Here is an 18,459-nt window from a genome sequence, read left to right as displayed (position 1 = left end):
TTCTGAAGTACGATGTAAATGGTGTGTTTCTCATATTGCAAAACATTAAAGTAAAGGGAAACCACACATAAACAGGAAACCTTACACAAAGACAAAAACAACAGACTTCACTTCCCCTCCCTAACAACAGCAGCCACAATCTTCTCGGCATCAGCCGCCATTTCGTCGATGGCACCGTTTAACGCTTGCAGCATGGCAGTGAAGGAGCGGCTGGCAGAACGGGCGTGTCTGGGCATCGCCATCTCCACCAGCTTCGACGAAACCGCGGCCAAGTCCTTCTCTGTCGCCGCCAGACGCCTTTTCACTTCGCCTTTAGTGACCTCCACTGACAGAACACAGGTCCGCAGCACTTTAAGTCCTGTTGGTTCCATCCCTCGCTGTCGGGCCAGTCGCTCGACCGATTCATCATCCAGGCACAGAGATAATTGTGCTTTGCTTAGAATCCGCACTGCGACACTTGAGTCCACCATGGAGGCCACAAAGGGAACGGGGATAGCTGACACCCCGCCAGATAGCGAGGCAGCTGCCCATACGAGGGCTTTAAATGCCTCCTTTTTCTGGGTGACCAGGGTGGAGGTAAGCGTCGGGAGAGCCAAGAGAAGTGCGTGGGCTCGGATCTCTGGAAGGTCTCTTCCCATGTCCTCCAACAGGCCGGGGAAGTCAAACTTCTCCAAGGTGGAGGGTCGCACCAGGTAGACTTTAGGCAGTGCCACACCCTGTGATGTCAGCACTTCCAAACTGGCTTTCCTCTCTTCTTCTAGGTTTTTTTCAGTGGCTTTTTCTGAAGCTAAGAGAATAAAGTACACTGTTTGTCGCTGTTGTGACCGGGCCTCGAGAAACACCGCCACGCTGTTGGGTAGGGGCGCCTGGTTGAACGCAATGAAGACGGCATTGTAGCGGGCAAATTTAACCCTGTCCATGTATCCCTCGGGTTTAAATGGAGAGCTGGATGGAACAGGTGGCAGGTCCCACATGCGAAAGTCAGGGTGTTTCGGGCTTGGGTAGCCTGCCACCTCCTCCGGGGCAACAGGGGATTGAGACGGAGCTGCTCCATCGTCCCCAGAGCTGAGGCCTCGTAGGGAGTTTATGAAGGTGGCCTTTTCATCCCCGCGGTCCCCTATCACAGCTAAGTTGATCCTGCTGATCAGGAGATCTTCCACTGCGTCCTTGACATCTGATAACTTATTGTGCTCTATGGACTCTTTGAGGGTCTCGAGGAGGTTCAGGTTTCTGAAAACATCAGCCATTTCTGTGAAAAGACAGAGATTGTTAATACACTGTAACAAACTGATCGACTCTACCACACTGGTAAGTAACAATAGACGTGATGGCATCTAACATAGCAATAAAAATAAATAAAAGTGGCAACTTTTCAAATGGTACCTTGCAACATAATCTTAGAATAAATGTTAAAGGTAATTATGGGTGCTGGATCAAAGCAATATCTAACAGAATTAAAACAGATAGATCTGCACATCAAGTACCTCCCGTTATAAGGATTTTTATTGCCGACAGCAATTTATCCGTTTTAATTCTAGAGCAACATTTCAAACCTGCAATGAAGGTTTCACACAGTCCGTTCATAAAAGCAAATATCACAAGCTGAGGTCCGTGTAAAAATCATGAAGTGAAATGTTAGAAATGCATTGCTGTCATTCAGAAATTTGCCATTTTTCAAAGCAATCGATTAGAATTTTTGTTGGCAATGCAAAGTTTCGATTCAACACAACACTGCACATACTCACCGGCGGGTTTCTGGAGGAGAAGCAGCCCCTGTGGGAGAGGTATTTGTTCTCAGTCGTCAAATGTTGACTCTTCGGCGGCTCTGAATTACCAGCAGCGTCAGGTTGATCTATTTAAAGGTGTCCGTCCAGCGAGTGGAACATTCTAATCCTGTTAGCTCAGCCTTAATCCCAAATCACTTAAAGCGCATTCATGCACACTGTGTGTAAATGTGAAGCTATTTGCTTTCATGTGTAGGCATACAAGAAGGCACACATATTGATGAGCATATCAGCAAAGATACAAGCATAATTAATGCTAGATTACTAACATTATTATTATTACAGTTCAAATCTAAACACAACCGTTATCCAGACAAGAAAAGATGCCAAAATTCATCAGTATGATCATATGATGAGATATGAGAATTTTTTTTTTTTTATTTAGGTATGAAGACTTGTGTAAGGTTGGAAAACAACCCAGAAAGCGCAATCAGCAATGTTACAGTAACAGTTTCATTTTCTTTTCCTTTTCATAAACATTGAAAGCCACACACATTTTGTGTTTCCCCACATCGGCCGTATGAAGGCACTGACCATAAAGAGGAACAACGTAATAATAATTAAGTTGAGGGATTCATGCATACTGTATGTGAGACTCTTATGAGTAAAGCTGCACAGTTTTGCTTTCTTCTCTTTTCATTTTAAGAGGAACCCAGAATGCAAAACATCTGACACCTGGTTGATGTTTCGGGTGCTATTTCAGGCTCACATCCTCTCACACAATGGTTTCCTGTCTTTTTGAAAGCAGAAGAGTTTTGAATTCAGTTTTACAGTATGTGAGTTCATCTGGAAAAACAAAGCAATTGGACTTGAAATCAAAATCGAAAAGATGGCCAATATCAGATGAAATCATATGTATAGTCTTGCTTGTTATTCATTATGTATGCAATTAACATTAAGATATTATGAGCAAAACATTTCAAATGGCAAGACTTGCATGTGAGTTATGTACCGGGTGCATTTTCTCACCAAACAGAAAGAAAGAAGAACGAGAATCACAAATGCAATGATAATTTCCAGCAGTGTAATATATATTTTTTTAATTTCACGTTTTGATCTTAAATAACGAGGAACAAATTGTCAAAAAAAATGAGTTGTTGAAATTTGATTTTGGTCCCATAACTAGATTGCAATAAAGCTGCACACTGTGTCAGCATTGTTGCCCAGCGAGACAAAACCTCCTGATTTGATGATTGAGTCCCTCCCTGCACAAAAAAAACTATTTCTTTCAAAAGCACAAAAAAAGTGTGGAATAAACATACAGGAAGTGTGGTTGATGACACTCGATCAGAAACAACTCCACAGCCGAGAGCACGGATACATGATGTTGCATGTTCACCTTTTCTGTACTGACAATACATTTGACCTCTTTCCTCAGGGCCTCGTTTCAGGCCTCCTACAACAGCTCGAAACAATTCATATCTATGGTCTCTGCAGTCACAATAACTTGAAAAAGCAATGTATCAAATTAGCTGCGGCATAATCATTCACTGTAATGGATTTCATTTGGAAATACATTTAAAAATAATTTGTATCTATGGCAGTTGCACAATCAATCAAAAAAAGATTCTGGTCTTGAGACACATCTTGTGTCACAGAATGTGTTCCTCCATTTTAGCTTCAGCTTTTTTGAAAGCACTTCTGTATTTGTATAATGTGCTGAAATATGGCATCACTCTATTTTCAGTGTCTCTGGTAACTTCCTGTTCTCACCTTGGCCTACTGCACTTCGACTATCTTCAGTTAATGAGCTGCAACTCTGTCAAGATCTGTTGCTGTATACTTTATATCTGCATATTGAACACTGAACCTGGACGAGAGAGGACGACAGAGTTTGAGAGGACAACTAAGAGACGATGAGCTTTCAGGGAGAACAGTGTTTTCTGTGCAGGAAACTCGCTGCTAGCACTGAGAGTAAGGTTGATCTCTACTACCACGAGTAATCCGTTACTATAAAGTAGCAACAAGAACTGATCTGGAGACTATTTTTGAAATCACATTAAATTGTTTATTTTTTCTCTCTAAAGAATTAACGTAAATTCTCCTCACCAAAATGATGTATGCAGAGTGACTCTGACAACAAAATGAAATAACAGACACGTTTTCTGTTGCTGGAATGAGCGTTTATTTGTGCACAAAGCTGAATAGCAGTAAAAAGAACAGAGCTGCACTTGCAAACATAAGGGCACTGATCCAGCACAGCACTTAGGATACAGACATATTACCACTGAGAGGCATCTAAGTTTAAATATTTCATATAAATGCATTTAAATGAGCTTTTATCAAAGAAATTATGGGAATATTTAGGGTTCAGTGTGTCACCCTGCAATTACTGGACAACTCGGTCGCTTTACTTCATGAGCCACAGCTACACATATTGTGGCTTTAAATAACAGTTTAAAACAAAAGTGCACTTTGGTACAAAAAGAGCTGCATTGCGACAGTACCGCGTTATTATGAATTCCACTGCTTTGCCCCGTGTAGCTTTCAAGCGCTAGGATTGGCCAGATGTCGGAGGTACCGATTTGTTCAGGTCTCCTCTGTCTCTCCTTTCTGCCAAGACCCCTTTAAACACACCTCTGCGTAACATCTGTCTGCTTCTTTTAATTCATACATCTGCTGACAACACATGTATTCACACATCCATTTCAAACTTATCCTCGTCACCTACAAAGCTCTTTATAACATGGCCCCCTCTCACCTATCCACACTCCTTTAACGGCAGACTACGACCCGTACCCTCAGATCATCAAACCTCCTCACGCCCACAAACAGGACCAAGCACTGGACCTGGGGTGACGGGGCCTGACTGCTGCCCCACCCTCTGAAACGCTCTTCCCAATCACATCCAGACTTTAGATTCACTCCTTTCCCTCAAAAAAACAACAACACTCAAAACACACCTTTTCAAGTCTTCTTTTAATGTCTAACCAGTTAACTTGTCTGTCATTCCTGCTTATTTTGTTTATTTCTATGTTTATTTCTCTCTATTTCATCCCCTTTGTAAAGTGTCTGAGTTTTTTGAAAAGCACTTATTAAATAAAAAGTATTATTATTATTATTTATGTTTAACTTTCAATGAACATGTATACCGGTACACGCTTTCCTTTCTGTAAAAGGAAATCTACTTCAGCCTCACACACACACACACACACACACACACACACACACACACGCACACACACCAGCATCACATCTAAAACATGAATGTCTGCCCTATATCGACCTCCTCTTGCACTAAAGCTCATGCTATGTTTAACGTAATGCTTGTCTCACTGCATACATGTCACGTCTGTCTACGTTGTGTTTTGTCTTACTTCCCCAATTAAAAAAATGAAAGAAACGTTCATTGTTAAGTCACTCCACTAAGTCACACAGTCCGTCTATCTCGCCCATTATTTCATTCACATTGGAGTACACTGCCACATCCTCACCGCCCTCCTCCTCCTTTGGCATACACTCTTTTGTCTCCTTATCGTCCCCTATCATCACCTCCTCCTCCTCTTCACTGCCCTCCAACACGTCACTGGCCTCAGCACCATCGTCTTGCCTCTCCTTTTTGTTCTTAATCTCGGCATACTCTGTATCTGTGGTCTCTTGCGTGTCCTCTGCCCCTGCGGGACTATTCCTTTTCACCAAGGAAAAGTCGATGTCAGAGTACTCCACCTCTCTTGGTTCCGCATCACCGTCAGGGGCCGATTGCCCAGCAGCCTGAGCTCCTTCTTCAGATTCCTCTTGGCCATGGGTCCCATCGTTTTCCACTCCTTGACCAGCATCGATCTGTCAGGTGCAATTCAGAAATTATAAATCATCTGCCAACTCTAAATCCAGGCTACAACTGGTTCCTACTCAAATCTGTAAGGTTTGAAATTGTGCTTGAAACGCTTAAAAACTGAAACACGAAACTATTTCATCTGTAAGCCGTTAAAATGATCATGACGGTTTTTTTTCTTGATAGTTAAGACTGCTGCTGTGCGATAATGCAGCGGCGTCCTTTTAAAATAAGTCCGTACTTACAACCGCATTGCAGTGCAACAATAAGAGCACCCTGGCAGTGTGAAAGCAAATCAAACAAAAGAAGAACAATGGCAATGCATGTCTCCTCACAAGACGAATCTTCCAGCAAACATTTAATCAACATTGAACTGATATATTGTGCACAGTTAGAAGCCAGCTGTGTTAACATAAATACCAGTGCTTGAGTAGTCACCATCTCCAGAGCTTCAGCCATGTTGCCAGAGTTCTTCCGTTTATTTCTGGTGAGAAAATTAAGTAAACAACAACAAATGTTACAAATTTACAAGCAATGATTATTTAATTAAAGTCGCTCTTAAAAGTGTTTTATAAAAAATGAAAGAGGCCACACGTGATCTACGTTGTGTTACCAAAACACGAAAGACACATTCCTCACAAGACATATGCAAACAGATTGTGTATACTACATTTATATATTAATATATTTCTATATGCCTTTATTTTAGAAGAACACATTCAAAAATGTTTGCAGAATACTTCGGAACATGGTTAGCATCAATCTCAAGTGTCGTGATTTTCTGTGAAATGTATCAAGTATGCTAAAACACTGTTGTGGTCCTTAATGACTGATAACGCATGAATAATGCCGAGAACATTTATTAAAAACAATAAATAAATAAAGAAGAGCAATGCATGGATGTCAAAAAGATGCACAGTTATGCAAGTAAAATACATTTTTAAAAAGAGTACCTGCAGCATTTCATGGCCAAGCAGCAGATGGTTGCTGAAAGGAGTATCCCAATCACAAACGCAATGATGGCTTGCGGCTGTATGAAGGTTATCATAAATGCGTAGAGTAGATCTGGAATGGAGAGGAACAAATTGTTAAAAGATTGCTGCTGCTTCGTGATGAAACGTATTTATAAAAAGTATTGAAAATGTCATGAAGTAGTGGTCTAGAGTCGGGGAGGTTTTGCATTTGTTAAAACTTACCGTCTTGTTTGAACTCATTTATTGGGACTGTGAGGTTCTCTTTTGCTTCCCCAATTTCATTGGTGCTGACACACTCAACAGTGGTGTAGTTGCGGTGTTTTACAGACACAGTGAAGCTGATGACAGTGTGGCTTGACTTATTGATGATGACAGAGTATTCAGTGTGAGTCTCCAACATCGGCCATGTGATGGTGGGTAAAGGAAACCCTTCACTGATGCACACACAAGTCAGGACCTCCGACTGAACCTCACATGGAGGGCTGCTTAAGAACTTTGGAAAAACTGCAAACAAAGGAAAAAACTCAAGAACCCAGCAAACACACAGTAAAACAATATGAACTTCTTTCAAACTAGACTATTAAAGCCTTACATTTCACGTTTACTTCAGCAGGTGTAGTCAGAGTGGTGATCTGGTGCTCTGCTGTACAGATGTACTGTCCAGAATACTCTGCTGTCACATTAACGATGACAAGAGTGGCTGTTCCGGTGTCGTTCTGGACGATTACATTTTGACTTTGCAGGCTTTTGTTGGAGTCAGGTTTGGTCCAGGTGATAACAGAAGGAGGGAAGCTTTCAACACTGCAGGTTAGATTTAGAGCATCGCCCTCTTTAACTGATGTCATTCCGGTGATCACAGGTTTCTTCACATCTTTAAAAGAAAATTTTAGACAAACGTTTAGAATTTGTCCGACAATTTTTTGATCATAAATATGTGGCTCCAAGCTGAGGCTGAAAACCACCTCAATAAGTGTGAAGCCTTTTTAATAAAATGATTATGTTGGTTTTGGTTTGTAAAACAAAACAAAAAACTCCATCCAGACACAAAATATTGAACAGGGAGCATAAAAATATATGAAAAGCTGTTCACTTTGTACAATATGTAGTCACATTGTTAGTTGCTGTTTGTAAAGACTCAAAATTTGCTCTTTCTGCAAGAACACCGTTAATGTTGTAAAATCCTAAACACTTCAGAAAATCAACAAAAATTACAAGACAACAAACATGAGAACACATTTTAGACGGTAGAAAGTAAAGGTGAGAATAAAGTGCAGGATGTGCTGTACTCACAGGTCACATTCAGAGTCCCTGTCTCCTCTGTGGTGATGCTGTTTGTGAAGCTGACCTTACAGGTGACGTCGGTGCCGTGCTGTTCAGCTGAAGGGTTAAAGGTCAAAGTTGAGCTGTGTCTCTGTGTGACAGCAGTGATGTTTCCTGTGATGTGAGAGTGCTTCTCTCCTGCTCCTCTCCACGTCCAGGTGATGTTAGGATCAGATCCAGAGCAGAGACCAGGAGCAGTGCAGGTCAGTGTGGTCTGCTGTCCCTCTGTCAGAGGAGGAATCATCACTGTGGGCTTCTGGGTCAGACCTAAAGGGAGAGCAGTCGATGAGTGGAAGCAGGTGAGCAGCCTGAAGGCCATTCACTTAAGTTCAGGCTAAAATAATCTGATACTTTAACATCTCGATGAGGCAATAAGTCAGAGTTTTATCAGGAACTGATGCAGTTTCTACTGTTTGCCCACAGAGGTCGACAAATGTGCAACATGATTTCATTATTATTCCATTCAGACGATAAATACAGTGAATATGTTGAAGAGAATGAACATCTTCACTGTATGTATTTGTTGAAGCTTTTCATACCTTTGACAGAGACAATTGCTTTTAGAGGGAATGTAAATCCATTTGTATTCCCAGATTGAACTCTGAATTGATATGATCCAGAGTCTGACTCAGTGAGGTCATTGATGATGATGCTGCAGTTCTTCTGACTCACGTCAGGCTCCAACAGTGAAACTCGTCCTTTAAACCCAGACTGAACTTTGTTGTTGTTGTTAGTGTGGAGTATCACATCTGAATCCCCACATCTGCTTTTAGATGGTTCACATTTGTACCACACCATATGTTTGGTTCTAAAGCCAGAAGGAGTGGTGAAAGAACACGGTATCACAACACAGAGTCCAGCCTCTGCTGTTATTACTCCTTCACTGAGAGTGATACAGTATCGTCCGTGACAGTCTTCCCTCACTGCTGCACCTGTTAATGGAAACAGTGAGAGAAACACAGGGGACAGGAGACATATAAATCTTGATAATACATGAATTGTTATGTTCAATAAATGCTCAATAAAGGCTACTACTAGGACTGTTTTGTTTTACTTAACTGCTGTTGTAAGCATCGCTGAGCAAATATAGCCAAATATCAGTATAACATATGTATTTACACATAACAACTTTGGTAAACAAGTCAAATATACTATAGTCAGTGGATGCTTTGAGTAATCTTTTATACGTGGCATCATAAGAAGATGAGAATAAAAGATGCATACCTGTGTCAGCAGTGATGCCTCTCACAGAGAAGAGGAGAGTCGTCCAGATGAGAACAAACATCCTGATGTGATGATTGAGACAGTCAGTGTCTTTTCCTTTCAGAAGTACAAACATTCAAATGTTTCACTTCATGAAACCGGAGCAGAACAATCTCCACGGTTGACAGCACAGATTTAAATACATGATGTTGCATTGATACATGTGGCTAACATCATCTTCAGGGTTGTGATTCCCACAAAAACATTTTTTTCCAAGAACTTTTTAACATCTGTTCCACAAAACTGCTAAATAATAAAACAGAAATAAATGGTGTGTGACATCATTTAACTACAATCCCCCCCCCCAACCCCAATGCAATGCACACAACAGTAATAGTGAACAAGGAATTCTAAAAAGCATTGTATGACATTAGTGAGGAAACAATGACTTCTACAGTTTCCATTTACTGTTAAAAAGATGATTTAAAAGTAGAGTAAAGGTTGTTTTACCTCTTTTTGTCTTGTTCTCCTCTCTTCTCACCACAGTGATCTCTGCTGAGCGGCTCTGCTCTGAACTGACTCTTCCTCTCTTCGTCTTCCTTTTTTAATTCCTTCCTCTTTGCGCTACAACAACGTCAAAGGAAGTTCCTCTTCACACGCTGGCCCTCGTTAGACTGCCACACTCACAAATCTATCAAATGTGTGCCAATGTTCATGTAAATATATGATGTTTATCAAGTTGATAATGTACAACTTTAACACTGAATAATGAAATTAAACGGTCTTGCTTTTTTTTTTTCTTCAGGACTGTAAATGTGTGAGGAACTCTGAGAAAGAGGAAGTGTCATATGTGTACTTGAGAAGATTGTGTCACCTTAAACCAAATAGCTCATCTATCAACTCTCCTACTGCACTGTAATGCACAATACAATACATACGTGTGCACATAGGGTGGTGGATGTGCATGCATGTGAATGGTCTGTACTATAACTGCTGTCTCTAAGTGCGTGAAATACCGGCAGATACAAAATAAGATATTTGTTTTAATCTTAGTTCTTAATTTAACTGCATGAAGCTCCATATTGGTAACAGTACGGTTTTATGGTTTGTTGTGCAACATTCTCAGTCGTGTTCTCAGAGAAGTCTCTGAAGGTGTTATTCATTGAAACACTGCCTTACATGGCATCACTGTATTCTCTCTCATAACTTCCTGTTGACACTTTGAGATGGTAGATTATGACTATAACTATATTTAACTGCTAACTGGCTTCATATCTGTCCTCATCTGTTTCTATATGCCTGCATATTGAACACTCACCACAGAACCTGTTAACATTGCAGAATGTACCAGAAAGAAAAAAAGGTTTGTGATGTTCCTGTCATGTTCCCCATGTTGACTTTGAGTTGAATAAGATTAATTGAACTGAAAATCCATGATTTCATCTCAAACATAAACAAGTGTGTTTTCTGTTTGAAAGAAGCCAAGTTGATTCCTGTAACACATTAAAAAGAGAAGTCGTCGATGACTTCCTAATTTGTCGTAGAATCAAACTGGGTCAAACATTTTATCAGTTTGAAAAAACAAATCAATCCAAAAAGCTAAATAAAAACAGCATAGTGATCTGCAATTTGTTGTTGAACAATTCTTCATATTTTATGTAAAAATGAATGCATGAATCCACACCAGTTTAAAGGAGAGTGTAACTTTTTTTTACAAACAATACTGTCATGCATATGTACATCAACATTTCTGCAATTGTTGTTCCTGTTCACACTGGCCCTGAAGACTTCCCATCATAATTCAATTCCACTGTAATAGATTGAGACAACATCTACAGTCCTCATTCTGTGACAACATGCATCATTAAATTCAGCTGAAGCTAAAAATGAAGCTTCAGCAGTCTGAGTTAGACAGCTCCACATCTACAAAAGCTCTTTTGAGTATGAAATGTGCTCTGCGTTACTACCCTCCACTGCAAACCAGCAACAAAAGGTTCCCTATCTTGTACACTGGAATTGCTTAGGAAGGGATTTAACTCGTTCAATATATATTCCAGCATTGTATTGAGACAGACATGTCAACATGTCAACCTATCCTTTGAGTTCCTTTGCTGCAGACACTTTAAATGAACATGATTAAGACACTACAGACGTAGCGGCTCCGTCAAGTGCAGTGGTGCTTTAAGCTACATGCTAACTTACTTACAGTACAATGCTAGCATGCTAGCATTTGCTAATTGGCATTAAACAAAACATACAGCAGAGTCCTTAGTTTTGCAGGTATTTGTTCATATGTTAAAAAGTTTAGGGATAACCAATGTTAATAACATGTTATCCTGAGGTGGACATATACAGTATGTCTCCACCAGATTTCATGGCAATCCATCCAATAGTTGTTTAAACAGTTCATTCAAAACCACATGCCAACCTGATGGTGGAGCAAAGGAAAAGTCACAGGATGAACAAAGTCATTGGGATGCATCCCCTGGGGAACATGAATAACACTTCATGGGAATCCATCCAACAGTTGTGGAGATATTTCAGTCTGGCCCACAGCGGTCACACAAACCAATCAACAGACTGATGTTGTCATCCCGAGAGCCACGCTGAAATAGAGACATCTGACTTAAGGCACATGTTTATCCGAGTTAAACAATATATATCTCACTTCAGCTCTCAGAAGCAGCAGGACGGAGGTGGTTGTCTCTTTATACGCCAGTGGAGGAATAGCGGAGTCCACTTCTTCATGGATGTGGGCGCTCTTATTTGGGAGGTTTATGAAAAGTCAACACATTTAAGCTCAATAACACTTGAATAAGGAAACTGTCCAACTTCCAGGTTACCCTCAGTTGAATGAATGGATTTACAAAGCTCCTAACATGTAGAGGTGTGAAGCGTCTCCGTCACTTCGCCACAGGCTGAATGTGGCGTTTGAAGACCGCAGCTGTTAGAAACCGTTCACAGGACCGCCATTCATTCACTGGAATAACAATCCATCACAACTGATGAGAGCAAAGACACTTCATCCTCAAGCAACTCCACCATGCAACAGTCCTCAAATCTCAGACATGATGTCCTTCACGTTGGAGTACACTGCAGCGTCCTCCCCGTCGTCCTCTTCAGGAACACAAGGCGTCGTCTCTTCATCCTCCGTGACCATCTCCCCCTCCAACACATAACCTTCCTCTTCGCCATTGTTTTCCATTTCCTCTTTTACTTCTTTCTTAATTTCAGCATACTCGGTCTCTGTGCTTTCTTGCTTCTTTGCTGCATCCCTGGTATTCTTTCTTCTCAAGACGGAGAAATCAATGCTGGCGTACTCCACATCTTTAGGTCCACCATTGAGATCAGGGGCTGCTTGCTCTGCTGCCGCAGCTCCTTCTTCTCCTTCAGCCAACTCTTGGTAGAAGGTCAGATCATCATCGACTGCTTCACCAGCATCGATCTGTCAGGAACAACGTCATTGATACAACTCATTCAGCAGCTGCTACACAAATTAGACAGCAGCGTTTAAAAAAAATCAGCTTGAAGCTGCTTGGCTTTGAGCTGACTAAGGTTTTCAAAAAGACAATAAGTGTAACCCATAGATATGCCCGTAGACTGTAGGTGTAACTGGAAAATGCCATAAACTAACCTCCACAATGAAGGGTTTGCAAAAACAATTAACAGGTGTGTTGCTTCAGCAAAGCTATTCTTAAAAGGTCACAAATAAATATTAAAGGATAGTGCAGGGTTAGCGTTATTGGAATTGGATCACAGAATATCAGCTGAACAAACTATGGACTGACAAATGACAGTCTAAACCTCTATAATCTGTTCACTGAGCAGACTGCAGAGGGCCCAAAGTAAAAAGGCTGCCCAAAATATTTAGAGACCAGATATGAGCACCGGTATAGTTCCATAATGGTCGAGCGTTACAACAATATTTTCCCTCACGTTTAACACTTTGGGGACATCGACTTATTCGTAAAAGTTTTCCTTATTTTGGGGCGACAACTCTCGAATGTAAATAATACATTTGGTGTCCGAATTACTCTTTCTGTCTGTTAAAAAAGTCATTTTTAGGAAAGAAGAAAAACATCAATGTAACAGGTGCTCCCAAAATGTTGAGCAGAATGAATAGAAATACCAGTGGAGCCTCTTGACTGGTCACCATCTCCAGAGTCTCGTCCAGATTTCGAGAGATCTTCAGATTTTTCCTGGAAAAATGTATTAAAAACAGTAACAAATTAACATTAATTTCGGCATATTATCCACAAATAACAGCCGGGAATTAATAATGAATAATTGTACCTGTGGCATTTCGTGGCCAAACAGCAAAGGACTGCTGAAAGAAGAACCCCAATCAAGAAGGCAATGATGACTTCCAGCCATGAAACCAGTTCTTTGGACTGATCCGCTATCAAGAGGAACAAAAGAGAAATGTCTGTCCATGTCGTTCTGAACACTAATATGCAACATTGTATTTTCTTCTGACAGGTTGCTCAATGGTTTTTCCAAATAGAAAAGGTCACAGTGAAATAATTAGGGTGCTAAAGATGTCATAAGGCAGTGGTCTACATAGCTTCAGTGTTTTAGTTGAGAACATTTACCTTTTTCTGAAATGATCATTCGGATTTTGAGGTTTTCTTTTGCTTCCCCATTCTCATTGATGCTGACACACTCAACAGAAGCGTTGCTGTGGTCTTTTACAGTCAGGGTGACGGTGCTGTTGACCGTGTGGTTTGACGCAGTGGTAGTGACGGTGTACTCAGTGTGGTTCTTCAACAGCGGCCAGTTGATGGTGGGTAAAGGAAACCCCTCACTGATGCACACACAAGTCAGGACCTCCGACTGAACCTCACACCCAGAGTTTTTTAAGATCTTTGAAACCCCTGCAAGCACACAAGCAGAATAACAATGTCAAAACAACATGCTGAGAGTGTGAACATAAACGCCCTTCTACTTACGAGTCACTGTCACATCCGCATATGTAATCACAGTCCTGTCCAGGTGTCGTGCTGTACAGATGTACTGTCCGGAATCTTCTGTCGTCACATTTGGGATGACAAGTGTGGCTGATCCAGTGTGGTTCTGCAGGTCGGTGTCAAGTCCGTTGTCCAGCTTTGTGTTGGAGCCAAGTACAGTCCATGTGATATGAGACGGAGGAAAACTTTCAACACTACAGGTTAAATTCAGAGCATCTCCCTCCTCCACTGTTGTATCACCAGTGAGTAAAGGTTTCCTCACATCTGTGAAGCAAATCATGAACAAAATATTTCAAGTTAAGATCCGGTGAAGAGGTTGGAAATGGATACAAGATTATATTTAAAGGTGAGGGGCAGTGAAGTCATTCAGAATTAACTTAGAAGACTAATCAAGGTTTTTCTCTGCTAAATATAGTTTAAAAGAAAAATGCTCAATAAATGTTCTGTCTTAGAACAGATGTCAAATGTACTTACATATGACTTTTACATCAACATTTTCCACCAGGGTTTGATTCAGATATTCTGCTCTGCAGATGTATCGTCCAGAATCTTCTGTCGTCACATTAGAGATGGAAAAAGTGCAGATTCCACTGTCTCTCTGCATGAAGGTCTCAGTGTTGTTCTGCCAATTTGTTTCTGTTGCATTTTGCATGTTTGTCTCAGAAGGTTTTGTCCACGTGATGAGAGACGGAGGGAAACTTTCAACACTGCAGGTCAGATTCAGAGGCTCACCCTCCTTCACACTTGTGTTCCCAGTGATTCTAAATTCCTTCACATCTATGAGACAAATGACAGACTGTATTATATGGAGATGCACCGATCATTCATAGCGGCACAGACAGTAATGTAACAGCCACACACGCAACATGTGTCGGAGAGTGAAGAAGACTTAAAGCTCATTTGTCACAACTTGAAGTCCAAAATAAGCCGTGGAGCAAAAACCTTAAAAACATCTGGAACAACTAGCTTGATCTTGATACATTTATCATGTTGTAATTCATTCCCATGCATGCTGCTCAGAGTAATCACAGGGATTTGCTTGTCTGCAGACATCACACAGCTAACAGCTAAGGATAACTGAGGTTACAGGGCATCGTGGTGCGTTCAAGCTCTACTCAGATAAATTGAGTATTGGGCGAAAGTAAATTATAACATTATTAATGATGTGTTAAAATGTTATCTTGTAAAATGTAGTTTTTGGGAAGACAATTTAATGAAAACTCTTGTTTGAAGGAGACGATTTTACCTTATATAAAATAGGAAATAGAGAGGGAGTTACATGTTCAGCTTCCTTACACAAGCTTTAATCTGCTTATCATACATAATTAAAACTAGTAATGCCAAGATTTCGATTTTAATCAAAGCAAGTATTTCAATGTGCCTTTTCATTTGAATTGTGTGTTTCATACAGACAACCACAATAGATGAAAATCACAAAGAAAAAGGATAACATTTAGATTTTTTGATCGTTTACATTGATATATTTTTTGGGACTGTTCAGGGATGGCCGTGCTGTCAAGAATAGCTCTTAGAAAGAAAATCGGAATCGTCAGGTCAGACAAAATTGGAATCAGACAACAAAATTGCAATCGCATGCATCGCAAGCATTATAGCACCCCAAACTCACAACCTTCCTGTAAGAACACTGTTGATGTGATCAAATCCAACAAAGCTCAGAAAAACATCACAAATGACATGACAGCACATCTCTTAGAACACATTTTAGACGGTAGAAAGCAAAGGTGAGAATAAAGTGCAGGATGTGCTGTACTCACAGGTCACATTCAGAGTCCCTGTCTCCTCTGTGGTGATGCTGTTTGTGAAGCTGACCTTACAGGTGACGTCGGTGCCGTGCTGTTCAGCTGAAGGGTTAAAGGTCAAAGTTGAGCTGTGTCTCTGTGTGACAGCAGTGATGTTTCCTGTGATGTGAGAGTGCTTCTCTCCTGCTCCTCTCCACGTCCAGGTGATGTTAGGATCAGATCCAGAGCAGAGACCAGGAGCAGTGCAGGTCAGTGTGGTCTGCTGTCCCTCTGTCAGAGGAGGAATCATCACTGTGGGCTTCTGGGTCAGACCTAAAGGGAGAGCAGTCGATGAGTGGAAGCAGGTGAGCAGCCTGAAGGCCATTCACTTAAGTTCAGGCTAAAATAATCTGATACTTTAACATCTCGATGAGGCAATAAGTCAGAGTTTTATCAGGAACTGATGCAGTTTCGACTGTTTGCCCACAGAGGTCGACAAATGTGCAACATGATTTCATTATTATTCCATTCAGACTATAAATACAGTGAATATGTTGAAGAGAATGAACATCTTCACTGTATGTATTTGTTGAAGCACTTCATACCTTTGACAGAGACAATTGCTTTTGGAGAGAATGTAAATCCACTCTCAGCATAACTCAGTAAACCATTAACTCTGAATTGATATGATCCAGAGTCTGACTCAGTGAGGTCATTGATGATGATGCTGCAGTTCTTCTGACTCACGTCAGGCTCCAACAGTGAAACTCGTCCTATAAACCCAGACTGAACTTTGTTGTTGTTGTTAGTGTGGAGTATCACATCTGAATCCCCACATCTTCTTTGATATGGTTCACATTTGTACCACACCATATGTTTGGGTGTAAAGTAATAAAGAGTGGTGAAAGAACACGGTATCACAACACAGAGTCCAGCCTCTGCTGTTATTACTCCTTCACTGAGAGTGATACAGTATCGTCCGTCACAGTGTTCCCTCACTGCTGCACCTGTTAATGGAAACAGTGAGAGAAACAGGGATCCGGGTTATTTTAATATGACAATAGAACATAATATTTAATTAATGATGGAGAAAGGCTACTACTATGATTTTGTTTCATATAACTGCTGTTGGAAGCAGCGTTGATCAGACAACAAAACATCATTTATGTATTTCACTAAGTTTCTTTAAATTAAATTGAAAAACAAAATGATAATTTAAATAACTGTTGATGCAAGTCAAGTTTCCAGGTATGTCAATGAATGCTGTGAGCAGTGCTACTAATGAGCTGGTAGGAGAACAAACTACTTGTCATTTGGCAGCATGACAGGGAAACATAAGGATATTTATCATTGTTGCTATCTATTTTGTTCACACTTCAAATCTCTAACGTAGGCATGATAACTGGGTTATAATTAAGATGCATACCTGTGACAGCATTGTTGCCTCTCACAGAGAATAGCAGAGTCGCCCAGATGAGAACAAACATCCTGATTGTCAGTGTCTCCCTCCACCGGACAAACTTCACACTGAAAGTGCAACAAACATTAGAGGAACTGAAGCAAAGGAAGCTCCACAGCTGACATCACAGATCTTAACACAGGATGTTGCACGTTCAGTTATTCCATCGTTGCGACATTTGTACCCAAAGCGATCCTTTGTACCGTCGGTAAACGTTTTAACAATAAACTTTACAGCAATCGAGCTTTGGGAAAACGGAACCTTTTACTGAATTTACCACCAACTGTGATAAACAGAAATGAATACTCCCATCTCATCTCCCAGGCATAGTCCACCTTCACTGAACCAGCAAATCCAGCAATGTCGAAAGACAATTGCAAGAAAGACTCAGTTCAACAACTTACATTGACAGTGCAAAAAGATATCTCAAAAATAACTATAAATGTTGTGTTTTTACCTTTTCCTTGTCTTGCTCTCTGCTCTCTGCTCTCAGCAGTGATCACTGTAGAATGTTTCTTCCTTTAACTGATTCATCCTTTCTTCACTTTTCGATTCCTTCTCTGTTTGTGCAACAGGGTTTCAAGAAGTTCCCCCACCGCTGAGCAAAATGTCTCCTCTCCTGTGACTGACAGGCTTTTATATTCTCATATCTCACAATATCAAGATATGTGTATATCTCTGATGAGCAATTTGCACCTTTAGCATCTAATAATGAAAAGTGTTTTTGAATGTTTGATTTTTTAGATAATTGCCCCGACTGTGAGGTAATATGAAAGTTTTTGAAAAGAGAAGTCCTCTAAATGGGTTTTTTCAAAAGAATCTTATAATCTTGAGAAACCACCAAACCATTTGAAGCACTAAGCACAGTTTGTGTTATTATTGAACTCCTGTATAAAGCTTCTTTAATTGCTTAAGCAACACACAACATATGCAGCTTAATAATAAATGCAGTGAAAGTTGAGTCATGATGGTCAAATGAACATTGTTATAATCTTCTTTTACAATGATAACTTGTGACGGATGAAGTGCATTAAGAACCAAGAGAGTCAAATAAAAAGCTTTCAGCATTTCCTCATTACAAATATATGCAGAAACTCAGGAAGCACTTCCGCAAATCTGGTTTATAATTCGGCAATGTCTGTAGAAACTGTTCACAACAAAGTCAATGTAGTGATTATTCATTTTAACATTGCCATATGCAGCACCACTGTGTTCTCCGTATCTCTGATAACTTCTTATTT

The 18,459-nt window shown here is 40.5% G+C and overlaps 3 protein-coding genes across 3 annotated transcripts; all 3 read right to left on the bottom strand.

Moving 5' to 3' along the window:
* Window positions 1–107: 107 nt before the first annotated feature.
* irgq2 (immunity-related GTPase family, q2) lies at window positions 108–1,247 on the bottom strand (the record flags this gene model as incomplete). Its single annotated transcript, XM_079275964.1, has 1 exon — window positions 108–1,247. One exon carries the CDS (start codon window positions 1,245–1,247, stop codon window positions 108–110), a length of 1,140 nt encoding a protein of 379 aa, XP_079132090.1.
* Window positions 1,248–3,954: 2,707 nt separating this feature from the next.
* On the bottom strand, window positions 3,955–9,166 carry LOC306781850 (sialic acid-binding Ig-like lectin 5). Its single transcript, XM_079274898.1, has 8 exons — window positions 9,075–9,166; window positions 8,390–8,782; window positions 7,821–8,117; window positions 7,123–7,401; window positions 6,753–7,034; window positions 6,510–6,621; window positions 5,977–6,040; window positions 3,955–5,564 (listed from the first exon to the last, which is right to left on the bottom strand). Exons 1-8 carry the CDS (start codon window positions 9,133–9,135, stop codon window positions 5,142–5,144), a joined length of 1,911 nt encoding a protein of 636 aa, XP_079131024.1. The 5' UTR covers window positions 9,136–9,166; the 3' UTR covers window positions 3,955–5,141.
* Window positions 9,167–10,821: 1,655 nt separating this feature from the next.
* Window positions 10,822–17,733, bottom strand: LOC306782298 (Schwann cell myelin protein-like). Its single transcript, XM_079275598.1, has 10 exons — window positions 17,676–17,733; window positions 17,186–17,286; window positions 16,365–16,766; window positions 15,796–16,092; window positions 14,495–14,797; window positions 14,003–14,284; window positions 13,646–13,927; window positions 13,347–13,452; window positions 13,183–13,252; window positions 10,822–12,498 (listed from the first exon to the last, which is right to left on the bottom strand). The coding sequence occupies exons 2-10, from the start codon at window positions 17,244–17,246 to the stop codon at window positions 12,109–12,111; spliced, it is 2,193 nt and encodes a 730-aa protein (XP_079131724.1). The 5' UTR covers window positions 17,247–17,286; window positions 17,676–17,733; the 3' UTR covers window positions 10,822–12,108.
* Between the last annotated feature and the right edge of the window lie 726 nt (window positions 17,734–18,459).

Source organism: Melanostigma gelatinosum (assembly GCF_949748355.1).
Source record: "Melanostigma gelatinosum genome assembly, chromosome: 9".
In the NCBI taxonomy this organism is placed as follows: domain Eukaryota; kingdom Metazoa; phylum Chordata; class Actinopteri; order Perciformes; family Zoarcidae; genus Melanostigma; species Melanostigma gelatinosum.
Note: the sequence above shows the minus strand (reverse complement) of the source record. Positions and strands in the feature narration are given on the sequence as shown.